The sequence below is a fragment of the Rhinolophus sinicus genome, chromosome 2 (genome assembly GCF_057876585.1).
Source record: "Rhinolophus sinicus isolate RSI-liver-muscle chromosome 2, RSI-T2T, whole genome shotgun sequence".
Lineage (NCBI taxonomy): Eukaryota > Metazoa > Chordata > Mammalia > Chiroptera > Rhinolophidae > Rhinolophus > Rhinolophus sinicus.
This window is the reverse complement of record NC_142502.1, coordinates 35,849,093-35,867,038: the sequence shown is the minus strand read 5'-3', so window position 1 is coordinate 35,867,038 and position 17,946 is coordinate 35,849,093. Positions and strand designations below refer to the sequence as shown.

The window sequence follows — 17,946 nt, the reverse complement described above, 5'->3', positions numbered from 1 at the left end:
ATTAGGATAGACCTCAACATTTATACAATCGATTTAACTTTATGAGAATTTAAAAATACACTTTCTGTTAAGAATTTCTTTCTCCATAGTATAATTGCTGTATCTTCATTAGTCTTCATTTTGAACACTTAATACAGAATTATCCCTGGATAGAAGTTAGGACATTAAGATCCTACTGTGTAACAGACTCTGATATACGTTGTGTTTGCAGTAAGGAGAAAAACTGATAAGGTCCTTGCTCATGGAGTTTACAGCCTAATGGGTACCAGTTATCAAGTTAACATTTTAGTGCAGGGCAGTAAATGGACCTCTGTATGTTTTAGCATGGATTTATCTTGGGAAACCAATTTTTTAGTTGAGTCTGAGAAAACTGATGTTAAAAGTCTAATTACTAAGTGTTTTGTGCAGTTGTTCACTGTGTTAAAATGTATTTTATTCATGTACTTTTTCTAAATAAATTATTATAGCTTCCCTCTCTCCCTCCCTCTTTTGTGTGCGCACACACACACTCACACACATTCAACTTTTGTCAATCTCCTCTTTGATATCGGCATCTGATACCTGTTACTGAGATAAAATAGTGAAAATGACTTAGGAAATAAAATCTCCCTGTTTTAGTATTCTCACCTTCCTTTCATTCCCTCTTTAGAAAGGAATTTAAGTTTATTTAAATGGACTCAATTTATCAATTAATCCTGTAATTATTTTTGCTTTGATAATTAGTTCCGTTGCTGTTCTTTTTCATTAGCATATGCAGTTGTAGTTTAGCTTATAGTCTTTCTGTTTGAAAGTTAATGAGGTCTGCTAAGAGGCACAGCAATAGCCAATTGGCTGGAATGCAGCAGCAGGGGAAAAATTCATTACCAAGGAGAATTTTAAAAGGGCAGCTGCTTCCTTAATGCCATAGCTATTAAGATGGCAGCTTCCTGCCACAACAGCAGCATGTTTCATTAACTTTCCTCCTCCCCCGTTTTATGTTGTTTCCGAATATGTAATTCCCACCTGCTATCGAAGGCATGTGCAAAGGGTTTTCAAATTATTTGCTTTTCTAGTCATAAAGTGCTGCTGCCTAAGGAAGAGGGCTTTTAAGTTTTTAATTAAAATTTTTTTTCCAATTAGTTGACATTTAATATTATATTAGTTTCAGGTGTACAGCATAGCAGTTAGACATTTATATAACTTACAAATTGACCCCCCCAGAAGTCTTGCACCCACCTGACACCAAGTGTAAATATTTATTACAATATTATTAACTATACTCTCTAAGCTGTTCTTTACATCCCTGTGACTATTTTGTAACTGCCAATTTGCAATTCTTAATCCCTTTAATTTTTTCACCTCAGGTTTTTAACTTTTTTAAAGTCTTAAAACATTTTACGAAATTTTCAAGAGTTAAGATTGATTTTATGCTAATGTTCTAGTGGGAAATTGAACAAAACTCACATTCAAATTTTGACGTTTTTTCCTAGTGTGATTATAAAAAAAAGAAAAGATCATTAAAAATGTATATTTACGTTAAATTTGTTTCATAGAGCCCTTTAAGATAAGAATCAAAGCTCCTATCATTTCTGTTTCATGTCTCAACAATAATTTCACTGCAATAATTCCCCATTTGAAGATGTTCTATTGGAATTCTTCTGTCCTATACTAGAATTTCTCAATTTCAAAGAAAAGATTCTTGCTTGATTGGGAAGAGGAGATCTTAAGCCTACTATTTTGCATGCAGAATCCTTTGCTGTTCATTATTCCATTTAGAGGCCAGAGGGGATTGTTTCCTCTGATGAAAAACACCTACAGTAAGTGTGTCTCTCTCTGAATGTGCAGCATTCTCAGTTCATAAATTCCTTGATGTAGGGGGAGATAATTCACTTCAATGCACGAAGTAATAATGGAGAAAAGACAGAAATGAATGTGATCATTTGTTAATAACTCACTGGCATTGCTTTTATCATTTTCAGATCTCAATCAGTAGTGGATCCTACAGTACTGAAACGCATGGATAAAAATGAGGAAGAAAACATGCAACCTTTGCTGTCTCTGGACTGATAACTTCTCTACACTCCCCATGGATTAGAAATGGAAGGTACTTGTTTTCAGCAACAGGGACTGCACTGTGGAAGAATTCCCAGCTGGAAACATTTATTCTTGTTAATGTCGCATAACATATAATAAGGCATCGGGCTTTCCCATTTGCCTGAACCATGGGTTCCCTGGTTCAGTTAAAAAAAAAAAAAGTCAATAATTTATTCTGTAAGTGCCAAGTTCTTTGTAAATACAATGTAATCTTTATGTCAAGTTTGTAAATTTTGTTAATAACTAAAATTGGGAAAGTTTGGCTCATGAGTTCATGCCAGTGATATGAACTATAACAAAACCCAGAAAAGACACATAAACAATCAAAGATAATTAAATGTTGCCCTGTTTCCTATGAAGCCATATTTCAGCTCTCGTAGTGATTGTTTCATTGTTTTTCTCTGAAACTCTGTCATATTCAAATATACTTTTAATGGACACAGGGAACTAGGGAATTCTAGGAAATTATTATGATAAATGTGTTTCCTGTAATTTTCATTTCACAGAAAATGTGTTCTAGTGACTATCACTGGCCTTGCATTTTGGAGACAAGGAATGACAAATGATCTGGTAAACTGAACACTTGAACTCTTCTTTGTTGTTTAATTCCTGGAGACTTGTGAAAGATGTTTCCCAAATTAAGGTGTAGAATTCTGAAAGAGAGTAGGTTTTTTTTAAACTGCTGTCTTCGGAATGTATCTTTTATTCAAGATGCCATTGAATCCCTGTCTGATGTAATTTAAGAACATTTCCCCCTCAAAACTTTGATCAAGAGAAAGAGAACTCAGACTGAATAGCGTTCTGACAGCTAATTTTGAATATAAAAGTTGCTGCATTCAGATAAGGGGCTAATTTCTGATTATTGTGCACTGGTTGAAGAAACATATTCACACACATATATATTTTTACTGAGCGCTAATAAATCTTTGATGTGACAGGCTGATATAATAAATCATACATATTCAATGCTCTTAGAGATGTTACAGATTATTACATGAGATGCCAACTCTGGAAAACTACTTACACGAAAGTTAATGAAAGTGAGGTACAGTGAAACAGACTTTTAGTGAAGCTATTCAAGGTAATTCTAACTTAATTTGTAATGCCATCTGAATCTATACCATTTTAGTGAAATACATTTTTACCTCAAAGAAATAACAGGTCTCAACATAGTGTAAGCAGTCAGGTCACCAAGAGTCGTAATACAGTTTTTCTAAAATTCAAGTTAATTATCCTAATGATCCAATAACTACATTTTCTTTACAGAAAAGATTGAAAGAACATATTGCATCCAGGTGATATAATGAAAGCATCTGAGGGCATCTAAGACAGCATATTATAGTTTAAATACAGATTTAGAATGCTCATGTTATTGAAAGTTTTTATTTCATAAAAATTCTGCAGTTATAGCACATTTTAAAAATCTTACTTTAAATTTCAAATTCCAGTGTGAAAAGGCAAAAATTTTACCCCTTTTTTAGAGTGGTAATTTTTGAGATTGAGAATTTACCATGAAAATATTCTTTTGAAAGAGAAATATCTCAAGGAATTCTTAGAAACCAACAGAAATAAAGGCCTATAGCCGCCTTTACATACTTTCTGGCTAAAAGCTTACATTTTTCCAGTAATAATTCTACAGCCAAAAATCTTAAAATCTGGATCAGTACACCAATTTGCAATATCGCCAATGGACCATCTAATATTTGTAAAAATACATAAATAATATAAATGAAAAAATACCTTAAGAATGCCAACCTCCAGTCAAGTGAGAAAGAATAAGGACTGTCAGGTATTCTGTTCTACCTATAAATATTATACGGTAGAGATGGGAATGAATTGGGGATAAAAAGCCACAGCAACTCTTATCTTTGTAAGAACCCTGATCATTTTTGTTCTTACCTTTTTGCCTACCTGACATACATTTCACAGCCTTGGACTTTATAGATTATATAAGCAAGTGTTAGGCAATATGATGCATTGGAATAAAACACAAAGGAAGTAAGTACAGATGGGCAGTGAATTTTTCAGTCTCACTAATTTCTCTTGGAATGCACCATTTATTGCCAGTTTTCAGAATTCTACCAGCTTCAGATGTCAACCAGCATAGCCAGCTTCTTTCTGCTGTCATAAGACTGATGTCATGTATAAAAATAACTATGAAGGCATATTTTTATGTGTATACCTATCTAATTATAAGTATCATTCACACTATCTCCCTGCCCCACATTTGGAAACTGCGTCAGCATGGTTGCTCGTCTGCTTTTCTTCAAATGAGCAGTTGAAAATTGGCTGGATTGTGTAAACTATTTTGAAGTGAATGAACAAATTACAACAACGTTGCCTTTTAAAATTGCTCTATCTAGTTCAGTCTGAGTAAACTCATCTTCCAGGAGTGTTTTTGAAGCTGCTTAGTCAAGGGATATTTGGTTAACACTATAAATTTTCCACTTGGAATCAGCTAACTAGCATTATTTAGGAGTTTTTTTCACCCTCATGTGATTTTCTGTGTCTTGTAGCTGTCTGTTGTTACATAACTTTGCAAATAAGCATATTTTAATTTAATTTAGACTCCCACTCACACACACACACACACAAACACTAAACTGTTTGCCCTAATGAATTTGCTTCTCAATTTTGAGAGCTATACGTTGGTTTTTTAGTTGTCTTCTTACTGAAAATATGTAGACATCAAAAAATTATCACATTTGATTTGGAATAGTCCCGTAGTTCATTTACGTCTCTCACCCCATGTGATCTACCTTCTATCCTTGTATCTTTTCTTCTTTCCATTGTTTTAGGGATTCTGCTGCCAAAGCTGCTTTAAAAATAAATAACTTCTCTTATGTTGTCAGTGATATTTGCACACATTTTTGACTGATATTTTAAAAGGAAGAGATTATCACAAAATATTCTTTAACAACTATGAAGAGTGCCTTCTTAAAAATGGAATAAAGCAATGGTACTAGATTATGGATTCTATTTGTACTCTCTTCCGAAAAGTAAATACATACATCTATACTATAAGGGTGGAATATAGATATCATTTGAATAAGTATATTTGAGACCTTGCTGTGAGCATTCCCATACAGTTTTAAGTTTTTGTTGTGTAAATTCAATAGAGTAATTCGAACACGTTATTGACAAACTTGGCACTATGCTCAAATAATATACAAATATTAAATAGAGTTTGCAAGCAAGTTTTTGAAGTGGGCATGCATGATTTCTTTCATTTCAATAATAGTTTGCATAAGTGTAGGCAGAGACATTCCTGAAGTCTTTTCATATAAAATGCTTGCTTACAGTACTGAACATTCATACATTCAGAAGCAGGAAAGCCAAACAGCTAGGTTCTTTTTAATACTGCTAACTAGGTCACATTGTTAAATTAAACATTTGAAGTGCCTGTAATACTCCTGAGGGGACCAGAGGTCCCTCTAATGCATGAAGAAAATGGAAAGTTGTTTTAGACATTGGGGAACATATTTATCACTCTTCACAAAAAGAAGTCCTTAGACCCAAGGCAGTGTGACATCATGAACAGACTTTCTTTCCTAAAACAACCTAAAGGTTCATGGACATGTCTATAATCCTTTAGATAAGTTGTTATATCAAGAAAAACCTGCTGAGAGGCTGTACTCTGTTGTTTTATCTAAATATCTAATGGGTCTGGTTAGTTAATAATTTATCTCTTTTGCTTCTTATTTTGTGTGTACTAATACTACTTCAAAAATTGCCAACAGCCATGAGGACATTTCAGAATGATTTTCAACACACAAAATAAAATGAGTTGAGCTCTGGCATGGTATTTGAAATTTCAGATATGGTATTTACGCTTTTTACATCAATAAGCTAATAGGCATATACTCCATTTTATATGTGCCAAATAGGTATATAGCTTAAAAAACAGTGATGCATTTTAAACTTATGAGGCCATTAGATCACAAAAAAATCAACAGGCAATGTAAAATATATTGGGACAAAAGTAGACTATTGGCTAAATATTCAGAATGTGTATCTATCTTCAGTAGTGAAAAGGACTTGTTTTTTGTTTTAATTGCTGCTTTGCAGTATGCTGTTGGAACTATTTAGCACGGCTTACTATTTTTAAAAAGGTAAAAATACAAAAGGAGGCTTAGCCTTGAAACATTATATCATCATCTTAATGGCTTAGATAATATAATTATTTTTCATTAATTTAAGTTTTTATTTTGTAGACATCCATAGGTTAATCCTGTGAAGGTTATTCTGAGCTGAGTGTAGGAATTTATTCTCCTGAACTGTAGGAAAAAAATATAAAATAGCAATTCTGTGGATTGAAAGACCCAAGCTGTGATAATTTTTCAAAGAAGGAAGAGTGTAAATGATACTGTTGAAATAAAATAAAAAAGATAGAAACCAAATAAGTATAGGACTTAAATAAAATAATTGCACTTTTATAGTTCATAGTGGACATTGTTACAATTTAGAAGGTGTTTGGTCAGTATCAATGCAAATATGTTTGTCCTTAATGATAACAATGCAGATATTCTGTCAAAATCATTTCTCGTAGTGAATGAGAGGGACCTAGATGAATAGCAAAGTACATTTTAATAAAACTTTTAAGACTGAACCAATCCTCAACTATTTTGAAAAATTGCAATGACCTATATATATAATGGGTTTGCAAATAAGAGACGTTAAAAGCATTGTCCTGTTTCCAATCCAGTTTTTCAGTTTTGATATTTGTTCCAAAGATAAATAAGATAAATAAAACTCCAAAAAAATAGCTTTTGTTTTCAAATATTACAGAAAAAATAAGATGTCTAAGATTTCTACAAGTCCTTGATAAGGATACTAACTATACTATTTGGCTCAAATATCTCTGACTTTTTGAGGAACATACTTATTCCAACACAATATCATAAATGGTATAATATAATTTTTGAATAAATACTCATTACTGTTACAAGAAAGCATTAATTTTGCATGTGGTAAATATTGAATTTGGGAGTACTAGATATGTTGCATCTGTGAAATGGAGATTTCCAAAATGTCATCTAAAAATGGACAAAATAGCTTTGTTATGAGAGAAATTGTAGTTAGATATTTAGATGAGAATTTGTGAAATTTTCTGATATTTGAGTGTTTGGGGCTTAAAGGGGAAAGCACATAATTCATTTCATCAAAATTATATTTTCAGTATTCTAAACTTCTTGACAAGCTTTCAAAGATAGTTTGAATTAAGAAGTAAATTAACTTTTAAGTTACATATAGCAATGGAAATAATTAGTAAATACAATAAAATTTTCACATTTTTTATAAAGTTATTGGATTAGACAAGTGACTAAATTCAGAAATTTGAATTGCAAAAACCATTGATTTAAATAAATCCTATTAAATATAATTCCAGTCCAAAATATTAAGTAAAATAAAAATATTCAGCCTGATTTGAAAATAATGCTTGCTCAATAAATATTAATTTTTGTCATCTGCGAGTTTCTACCATTTATGTTACCTGTGTATGAAAGATCATCTAATGAGGGAAAAGAGACATTTACCTAGAACTCTCTATGATAGACTTTACTTTCTTTGGCTCAAACACGGATGATTTTCCTGTACCCAGCTTTTGAGGTTATCAAGTCATTATTGCCACCTCTTCCTAAAGTGATGTCAGGATTAGCCCAAGTTTCTAGCAGTGACTGCAGACGCATCCTGAGTGGGAATAAACCCAGAGCAACCAGAGAATGCATGAAAAGCCATAAATAGGGTCTCCACTTCTTTCACTACAAAGTGTGTTAAAATATATTATTAATTATAAATATAGAAAACTATTTCAAAATGCCAAGGGTTTCTGATATCAAAAGTTAAATAGTTGTCCAATGACAGGAGGCCGTGGGGACATGATGGTCAAGGTTCTGATGTGTAGCCTGTTTTCACAAGCAACATCAAAAATCTTTCTCTCTGAGTATCACTTCTCTCTAAGAATAAAAATAAATATGCCCTTTTTTCCTAACTGAAACCATAAAAGTATCAGTTAGACAGAGACTATAAACATTTTGTTGCCTTTTAAGAAAAAAACGTTGATTTTATGTATATATATATATATATATATATATATATATATATATATATATATATATACCTTTATATTTCACTCAGTTGAATAGTACTGAAATATTTGCATGCTGATTTATAAATTCTTACCTAAAAATTTAAAAATATGTGATAGGATTTTAATGCTAGAAAGTATGTTCTTTGTATCTGGGATTCATGGTGAAAACTGGTCATATCCTTTCATTTGAATTCATATATCTAAACATTTTTACTTGGATAGCTAATGGACATCTCACATTTAACATTTACAAAACCAAACTTCTCTTCCTCTACCCTGAACCTGCCTCCCCTTTAGCCTTCCCATCTCACTGTCAGCTCCAACTTTCCAATGTCTAGGTCTTAAATTGTGGCATCATCTCTTTCTCTCCAAGCTTTCTCTCCAGATCATATCCAATCAACTAGCTCATACTATTGGTTCCCTCCCCCACTCTCTCTTTCTCTCTCTCTCTCTCTCTCTCTCTCTCTCTCCCCCCACAAATGCGAGCGGGCACACAAACACACTCACGCACACACATAGTGCCAAAAAAGTATACATATTTTAAGAAAGGAAAAAACTATTAAAATGGTAATACTCTATATATACCAATAACAAAAGATAAATACAAGTCACATTTGACTCCTGCAATTACGAGAGATACTCAAAGTAGTTACCATCAGCGTCCAGACACTTCTGATTATGCTTGAGCAACGTTGACCATCTCTTAAAATGTGTATACTTTTTTTTGGCACCCCGGTATCTATCTATCTATCTATCTATCTATCTATCTATCTATCTATCTATCTATCATCTATCTATCTATCTATCTATCTATCTATCTATCTATCTATCTATCTATCTATAGATCTATAGTTATATATATAGAATATATAGATCTATAGAATATATATATATATATTATAGATATATCCACACTCTGACCATAATTGAAAACTATTCTCATTCTTCTGGCCCTTGGCCCCTAGAGTCAAGTTACAACACATTAGCAAGAGTGACTTCAGATCATTTTATTGTCAAAACTTGCTGCAAGAGTACCAACCAAAGTTCTTCTAATGGAGTATGAGAAGGGCTGGTATGAAGTTAGCAAACACCAGTACAGCAGAATAACGTATTTTCTGAATAGGTTGGCATTTTTGCTTGCACATTATAAAAGTAATTATTCAATACTTTAATGCATTTCAAGTCCTACACATTATGCCCTTTCACCCTGATCTTGATTCTTCTTAGATCATCTCTTAAGAATGTTTTCTATACTCTTTAATTTCTTGTCAAACTGTCATCTTTGTTCCCAGAACTTGCCAAGCATTCCTCACCTCAGAACTTTTGCTCTTCTTTCTGCCTCTTTCCCCCAGATATCAACATGACTTATTTCTTCATCTCCTTCAGATGTTTGCTCAAATGTTACCTCTTAAAACTCTCGAGGTTTCCCAATTTAAAATTTCATGTCTCTGTTTTTTCATATTTTCCTTTTCTGCTCTATTTCTTCTCCATAGCTTTCCTTTTATCACCTTCCAATATACTATATAGCTTATTTATTTTATTTATTTAAAATTTTCCCCTAATAGAATATGAACTCCACACAGGCAGGAATTGTGACTGTTTTGGTTACTACTGTGTTATTGGTGCCTTGGGCAGTTCCTGGAATTTAGTAGCAAATCCAAAAAGATTGCATGTAGATCTTAATTTTTCAACGAGAGTATTTATTTCTTAATAAGAAACATCTTTCTGTTATTCATCATCAATAGGATAATTTTTCTCTCTTATGATGATGGAATCATGAACCAAAAATTATATCCCCCTCTCCGAAGTTTTCTGTCAGTACTTGAGCTTTATCTTGGGAATTATTCTAACATCATTGGACCCTATATCACACAAATGACTTTCACTTATTCTTGAAGAAACAGCAAGATACCTCAGATGAAAAGTCATTTTGAGCTTGAAACTATAATAAATTGTTTTTCAATGAAAAAAAATTCCTAGTCAATTCCAATTTAAAATATTGAAGGAAGTTAAAAGACCATTATTTCTCCAACATTGGAAGCCAGATTAAGAGAAAATGCCTATCTGGTTACTTTTACTAGAAAGGAGAAGGAAAAGAAGAGGGGAAGAATTTATGATCATACTTCCTCTAAAACAATTATAAGATAAATAAGGAAGTTTTTCGGTGTTTCTAAGATCTCCCCATGATGTACAAATCTATATATTATGACCATTTAGTCTATGAACTCACTTAACAGAAGTCTTATATCAATTAGGTTTTATATTTGATATCTTTACCTGTTTTTTATTTTGAAAATTTATAGTTGCATCACCATATGACAGCATTGCTCATGCTCATGTATCTTAACTGGCTTTCCAACTTTCTCATTCTTCTCCATATTTTAATTGCAGCTACCATTTTCTGAACCTTATAATCATATTTGTTATCCTCAAATATCCCTATGCTTTTATTTCCTACTATTTGGACTGACTTCTCCATAACTTTAGTAACCGAATATCTTAGATATTGGTTCTTGATGTGATGCATTTCTGATTTTTATCCTTTGCAGTTTATCTTTTAATTTTTACCAAACCTATGTTATTCCCTTTTATCCACTACACTGTGGTGCCTTTCTGTACATTGTAATAATTCAAGCCTTCAGTTTTATAATCTCCTATCAGGCCTTCTATTATGAAGACACTAAAAAGAAAGGATTGGCAGATGGTATTGTAGAAGGAACTATAACTTAAAGAATAAGGATAGATGTTTGAAAATGTTTCCAGAAGACAACCAGTCTTTTAGTGGCTTTGTAATAGGTACTATGTAAAATATTGGTAATCAGTATAGACCATGTTTCTTGTCAATTACATCAATATATGGCAATGAGGATTAATGAATAATTTGGAAAATCTATAGAGAAGAAACTAAATTGCTCTTGCTCAGGAAAAAAGTCAGAATTTTCTTATGTTTCTTACCATTTAATCTTTGACAGTCTATACAGTGGAAGCCATTTGCTGCTGTGCCATCCTTTTTTGCCAGTCTTCAAGAATGTGTTTAGCACCCCTTCAAAAATAAAGTGTTCAAGCTCAAGTATACACAATACAAGGAAGATACTGTAGTTTATGTTCTCTTCTACTAAGTTTTGTTTCTTTTCAGAATTTATTTTTATGATTGATTCCTAGTAATACCATTCTTGGTAAATTTTCTTAATTATCTCCTCATTTTTAATGGATATAGTAATTTTACAGGTCACTGTTATGTTCTTAAAACCATACTATGAATGTTTCAGGTAATGTCTAGATTATTTCATGTCTTTTTTTGATTTCTGAGAATGAATGGAGTTCTGTTAAATAAAATGGCACTAAATGAAATTTCAGATTCAGAAATGTGAATGTGCACATATGCCCTTTAAATTTTTTTAACATAAGCCAAATTTAGAAAACATGTCAAAGAGCTATTAATAAATTTATCATTAAAATATGGAGACATACGAAATTGATGTTAGTATTTGGAAGTATAAAATGCTTTTAAATGTATGGCCATATTGCACTGTTATTTTGAATTTATTGTTGATTCAGTCAAATATATTTGATAAAATTGGTATACACACCAAATCATTAGAAAGTCACTTCTTGACTTCTAGAATGATAGAATGGAGATGGAAGTTATAAAGTCTTCCCTTGAAGTAGTGGAGTGGTTTGGATGACGTTTTCAGTTTATCTCATTTTTAACATTGACAAATATTTATTGAGCACTTACTCTGCCCCACGCACTTTTCTAGGTTCCAGGGTTATTGTAGTAAACAAAACAAAGCTCCTGCCCTTCTGAAAGTCACATTTTAGAGGAGAAGGCATACAAAAAGCATGCAAACAATTATATATTGTTTTAAGTGAGAACAATATATTTAAGTGAGAATGAAGTCTTTACTAGTTTAATTTGTGTGACCTCTGGTACTGTTTCCTCATCTGTGAAATGGAGCAATAATTGTATCTATAATATGAGCTAGATATTGATAATTGGACCCCTTTATTTTCACGGGAAAATGCAATATAATCTCATAACAATACTGTTTTGGAGATGGCTGTTAGGGTTCTTTGGTTCTTTCCTTTCTGCTCAGCCCTGGAGGTGGTTGCCAGAGCTTTAACTGCTCAGGGGAAATACATCTCATAATCTGCCTTTCAGGGTCATCCAGAGGTGCCAGTTCCTGCCCAATTTTGTCCCTTTTAAGGTAAATTCTGTACTGCTTTAATTCATTGTAACTGAAAAATAAACATTGATTTTCATCGGAAAATACAAAAAAAGAACCAAAGATAAGCAAATTCTGATAAAGTGCACAATTTAAACTTGTCATTTAATCTGTTATTTTCGCTTATCCATAGAAACAACAAACCAGGTTTTCCTGGATAAGTTTGGGTATATTTTATGTACCACAGTTAAGGGAGTTCTGATCATTGTGGTTCCAGAGGTGCCAATTTAGGTAGTATTAAAAGGATTACTTCCTGTTAGTATGTGAATTTAATAAGCTTTGTTTTTTTAGAAAGTGGTCATATTATAAAGAACCTTGAGAAGCTCATCTTGGGAAAGTCTCAAAATATGGGCAGAGTAGAGGACACCATGAATATTAATTATAACTCCTCTAGGAGGAGCCATGAGTAAATAAATATTTGTTTTTATGAAATAAAGAAAAAAACATCAAGCAACTCCATCTAAAGGAAACAGGCAGCTTCCTTAGTTCTTTTTTTTCTTTTTCTTTTTCTATTTTATTGGGGAACAGTGTTTTTCCAGGAACCATTAGCTCCAAGTCAAGTAGTTGCTTTTTGTTTTGTATTTCAATCCAGTTATGGAGGGCACAGCTCACTGGCCCATGTTGGAATCGCACTGCTGACTTTGGTGTTATGAACACTGCACTCTAACCAACTGAGCCAACCGGCTGCCCCAGCTTCCTTGTTTCTAGTCATACAGACAATCACTAAAGGAGAATATCTGTTAGGGCAGACTGTATGCCATGCTAATTAAAGAACAGAAAATCGAGTCTAATTTCACATACTGACTTGAACAAAAGAATATTTCAGATCATCAACGATTCATTATATTTGTGAAGAACAATACCAGATAATCTATTATGATTGTAATAAAGTATCTTGTTTCTGGTTGTAGGAAAATATAGACACCCTTCAGATTGCCTAGTTTTGAATTATTTGTTCGTGAAGTTTTTATAAATTTATTTTCCTTGTTTATTATATACTGAAAATTTTAGCCAGTATCTAGAAAAAAGTTGTGGTTTTTACACAATATATTTACTAACAGGTATTTGAAAGCATTTTTCTAGAGCAAAGGACTTTCAACCCTATTTTGCCACAGTTGCTCTTTTGTCATTTAAAGATGGCTTAACAAAATTTACTCAAGAATAGTAAAACAAACTATAGATATAATTTAAGAGTTTCAAAAACTAGAAATGTCTAAGCGTATTTTTAACTTGGAATAATTATGAGGATATTTGTTAATTATTCAACATATTAGTTTAAAGAAATTGACAAAAAGATAATTATTAACACCTAAGTAAAAAAACCTAAAGAAGTTTTTTATCCCTCAGGCATGGCCCCCTCACCGTAACCAAAAACTACCTCTCGTTTTGCTTTCCTTGAGAATAATAGATGCTACTTCTAGAAAATTGTTTAGAGATTAAGTAATCTAAATTGCTTATTTTATTACTGTATAAATGGAGACCTATAAAGTTTGTCTTGCTAGAAGTCACACAACTAATTAAGGAAAATGCTTGTAGTGGGACCAAGTCTCAACCAGTCTGGAGATATTGTTGTTGCTTTGAATAACTTCTCCCTTGCTCTCCAACCCTTTTAAACTCTGTTCTGCCTGCCTATGATCCCATTTCATTTTCTCCATTTCTCTCCATGCCATTTACTGTGTTTGGAATTCTCCACCAGTATCATATTAGGTAAACATCTGCCAACACAAAGAGGCAATACTCAGGGATATTCAAATTAGAAACAGATTGTACATATCTGCTATTCCCAGCCTTTTAGGATCTTAGCAATCAATAGATGTGGGTGAGCCCAGTCATGGAGAAAGATGAAACTTCTTCAGGCCTATGTCTAAGTGAAATGGTTGTCACTCATTGAAGTTGGCTTGCTTGTGTTGAGAAACATGTGTTCCTTGATTTTAAGAAAATATGATGGGGTGCAGTTCAATACAGCTACTCAACTTAGCTCTTGACTATCTTCTCTACGTTTGTCAACGATTTAAGGCAAGTAGAAGGCCAGGATGTTGGAGACTTTTGTTATCATGTGGCTGCCAAGCAGTTATGCGGTATATAGGAGGGCTGTGGTACCGTTTGGGAGAGAGCTTCCCAGCATTTTCCCTGCTATATTATCTATGATGTGCTTTTCTCATAGAATATACTATAGGAATTTAATGGACTGGAATCTTTAAAAGACTGGATTTTCTCAAATCTTAAAAAAAATTGGAGAGAAGTGTGGATCCTAACTGGTTAATCTAAGCATACAAAAGTATTTAATTCAGTTCATAAGAAGAGAATAAAAAGACTGCATCAAATTTTACCTGAGGTTATCTCAGCATTTGTGTTGTTGAGTTTGGAAAAGGTGGCTTTGCAGTTATTTGGCTACTCTCATTATACATGACTTCTTTTTCATGACTTTTAAATTAATGTGTGAAAACACTGCATTAGAACCATACTGAGAATATAAATGTTACAGCGAATCATACTCTCTTAAAATAGCACATTAAAAAACATAGTATTTATGACACTGTTTATTCTAAGTTGAGAGTAATCTATTTTAAATATTATTTCTCTTTGGTAAAATAAATTATGATTAAAAACAGCATAGCTCTATATATCATACCTTATACTATGATAAATTTCAAATGCATTACAAATTGTCAAATAAAAATCAGGAAGCCGTAGATGTGTCAGTAGAAAGCATGAAAGAATGCCTTGATAATCTTGGAGTAGAGGCCTTTTATCCCTATAATTCAAACTCCAAAAAGAAAAAAAAGGATACATTTGACTAACTAAAATTCAAAAAACTTCTGCATGGAAAATAATTATAAGCAGAGTCAAAAGCAAATGACAAACTAGGAAAAATTTTTAACTCATGTCATAGACTTAGAACCAAGTTCTCTAATATGTTAAAAGGTTTCTAGGAAGTGACAGGAAAAGGAAAAAAAACAATAGAAAAATGGGCAGATGATATAAACAGATGGTTTTCACAAAAGAAAATATAGTGTCTCTAAAAATATGAAAAGATGCTATCCCATACTCCAAATGAGAGAAGTAGAAATTCATTTGAATTGCGGAGTGTGTTGGTAATGCACTCTCTCTCTCCAAGGCTGTGGGGAAATAAGCTCTCCTTTATATTGGTCTTAGGATATATGAAAATTTGGCAATATCTATCAAAACTAAAATAAAGAAGTGGACTTTGACCTAGCCACTCCACTTTGGGGAATTTATCCTTCAAACATAGTCTCTCACATGAGAAATATTTCATAGGATATATTCAAATATATTTCTAAGGATATTCATAGGATAATTGCAAAAACAAAAAATTGGAAACAAATGTTAAAAAACATGACATATTCATGGAAAAGATACTATACAGATTTGACATAATCTGCTAAAATAAACCATGATACCATTCAAATCTAAAAAAATAAGAGAACACTTTATGTACTAAAATAAAAAGATTTCTAAGACATGTTCAGAAAGAACAGCAAACTATAAAATAGTGTACAGAATATGTCATGTTTAATGTAAAAAAGTGAGGAGGGGAATAAAAAATATTCATATGAACTTGTATATTAAGGAAATACAGAAAAATATACAGGGATTAATGACATTGATTGTTTATTGGGGGAATTGGAAATTGGGCGGATTGAGACAAGGGTGGGAAGGAAATTTTCACTTTCCACCTTTCCACGTTTTTTAAATCTTTGATTTTTGTGAATGTGTTATTTATTGAAAAATCAAATAAAAAATCTGGAGAACTTTTTATTGTCTTAAACCATTTTGACATTGCTAATAGTGAAAAAGTTTGTAGTATATATACAGAATAACAGGAGTACGCATGTATCCACCACTAAGCCTAAGACATAAAGGATTCAAAGTCATTACCAATAGTTTTAAATCCTCTTTCATGTCTCTACTTATGCCCTCTGATTTCTGCTTAAAGGTAACTATCCAAAACTATGTTGATTATTAATTTTATTTTCTCTATAGCTTTACCACTTATGTGTATATTTCTTAAAAATACAGCTTTGCAAAGAGTTCACGTAAGATTGTTCATTTCTTCTTTGAATGTTTGGTAGAACTCAGTTAAAATTATCTGGACTGGTATTTTCCTTATGTAAATATTTAAACTCTAACTTCATAACCTCAATGATCTGAGGACTATCACAATTTTCAGTTTCTAGTTGAATCAGTTTTGTATTTCTTTTTCTAGGAATTTAACCATTTTCAATGACATTTTCAAATTTATTTGCCTACATTTTGTTATAATCTCCACTTTTAAAAATACGTATGCTACATTTATATTCATCTTCCCTTTCTACTCCTCATTATTAATATATATCTTTTTATTAGAATTGCCATAGTGAAACAAGATCAGCAAAAAATCCTACTTCCATGGCTGTCATCAATATTTGATAGCCTTCCTTGGATTCTCACACTTGTGTTTATTATCTGAGGATTTCTTTTATTTTCTTGCCAGTTTAGCATTAGTTTTGTTTTGTTGTTGTTTTTGTTAATATAGCATTTCTACATGTTTTGTAGAGGGAACTATTGTCAGAGTTTTTATATATCAATAGTACAAGAAGTCTTTTAAATTTATTGCCAACATAGGAACTTTCAACTCAAACAGAAAAAAGCATCGGAATCATAAGTCTAATTTAGTTTTTAGGGAATGTCTATTTTAGGAACTTTGCTATTCCCTTTGTGATGTGTTTTTTATCACCAACACTTTGACATATGCCTCAATGCAATGTGTTTCAATATAGTAAATTAAAAGAAAAAAAAGAAAATCTTTTGGGTGTAGGAAACTAAATACCTACTGATTTAAGAATAAATGTTCTAGACATAATTGATGCACATTAAGGGATTTTATATTGGTTGAAATAGACAGTGAGTTTTCTTGGAATCACAATTGCTTGGTCATTTATTTTTCTCTTGCAGTTAATTTATATATTGGTCTAAGCAAAAAGCTCTCAGATTTCACTTGCCGCCTATAATACTCTTCTATAATACTAGGCAGATTTTCCTAAGGTCATGGATACACAGAGTGTTCAACAAGGAGGCTGTCATTTCTTCCTGGGTTCCTTCGCTTTAAATAATCAGGTAGCAGAAATGAAATCCTTGTAGGATTAAAGGAGGCAATGTTATGGTAACCAAATTACTCAAATGGGATTCTTTCGTGTGTGTGTGTGTGTGTGTGTGTGTGTGTGTGTGTGTGTGTGTGTGTTTAGAACCTCCAGGTTGTCTCTATAACAGTTTCTTAACACAGTTATTTTATACCTTTTAGAATGGGTGGTCTAGAATCAGGGACAGTCTCTTACAAGATTTATCATTTGTGGACCAACACAAAACCTATCACAAGTTACTCAGACCCTAAGGTGATTTTTAGATTCTTAAATAGCTCTCTACTATTATCTGGATACAAAGGTCCAAATGAGTAGTAATAATATAGGTAGATTAAAACATCTCATATGCATTTAAAAATCAGGGACAAATGGAAATCACCATGTAAACCACAATACTCTAGATTGGTGATTAGCA

At 32.3% G+C, this 17,946-nt stretch overlaps 1 protein-coding gene across 3 annotated transcripts in view; it reads left to right on the top strand.

Moving 5' to 3' along the window:
• The window catches only part of CLVS2 (clavesin 2), a 128,227-nt gene that overhangs the window by 57,700 nt on the left and 52,581 nt on the right, over nucleotides 1–17,946 (top strand). For 2 of the 3 annotated variants that reach the window (XM_019740972.3, XM_019740970.3), the window contains exon 6: nucleotides 1,959–16,445. In XM_019740972.3, the coding sequence (XP_019596531.1) occupies nucleotides 1,959–2,046 (88 nt within the window). In that variant the 3' untranslated portion in view covers nucleotides 2,047–16,445. Of the gene's footprint in view, nucleotides 1–1,958; nucleotides 16,446–17,946 lie in introns of those variants that run through there. The other variant, XR_016020189.1, reaches the window with a different exon arrangement.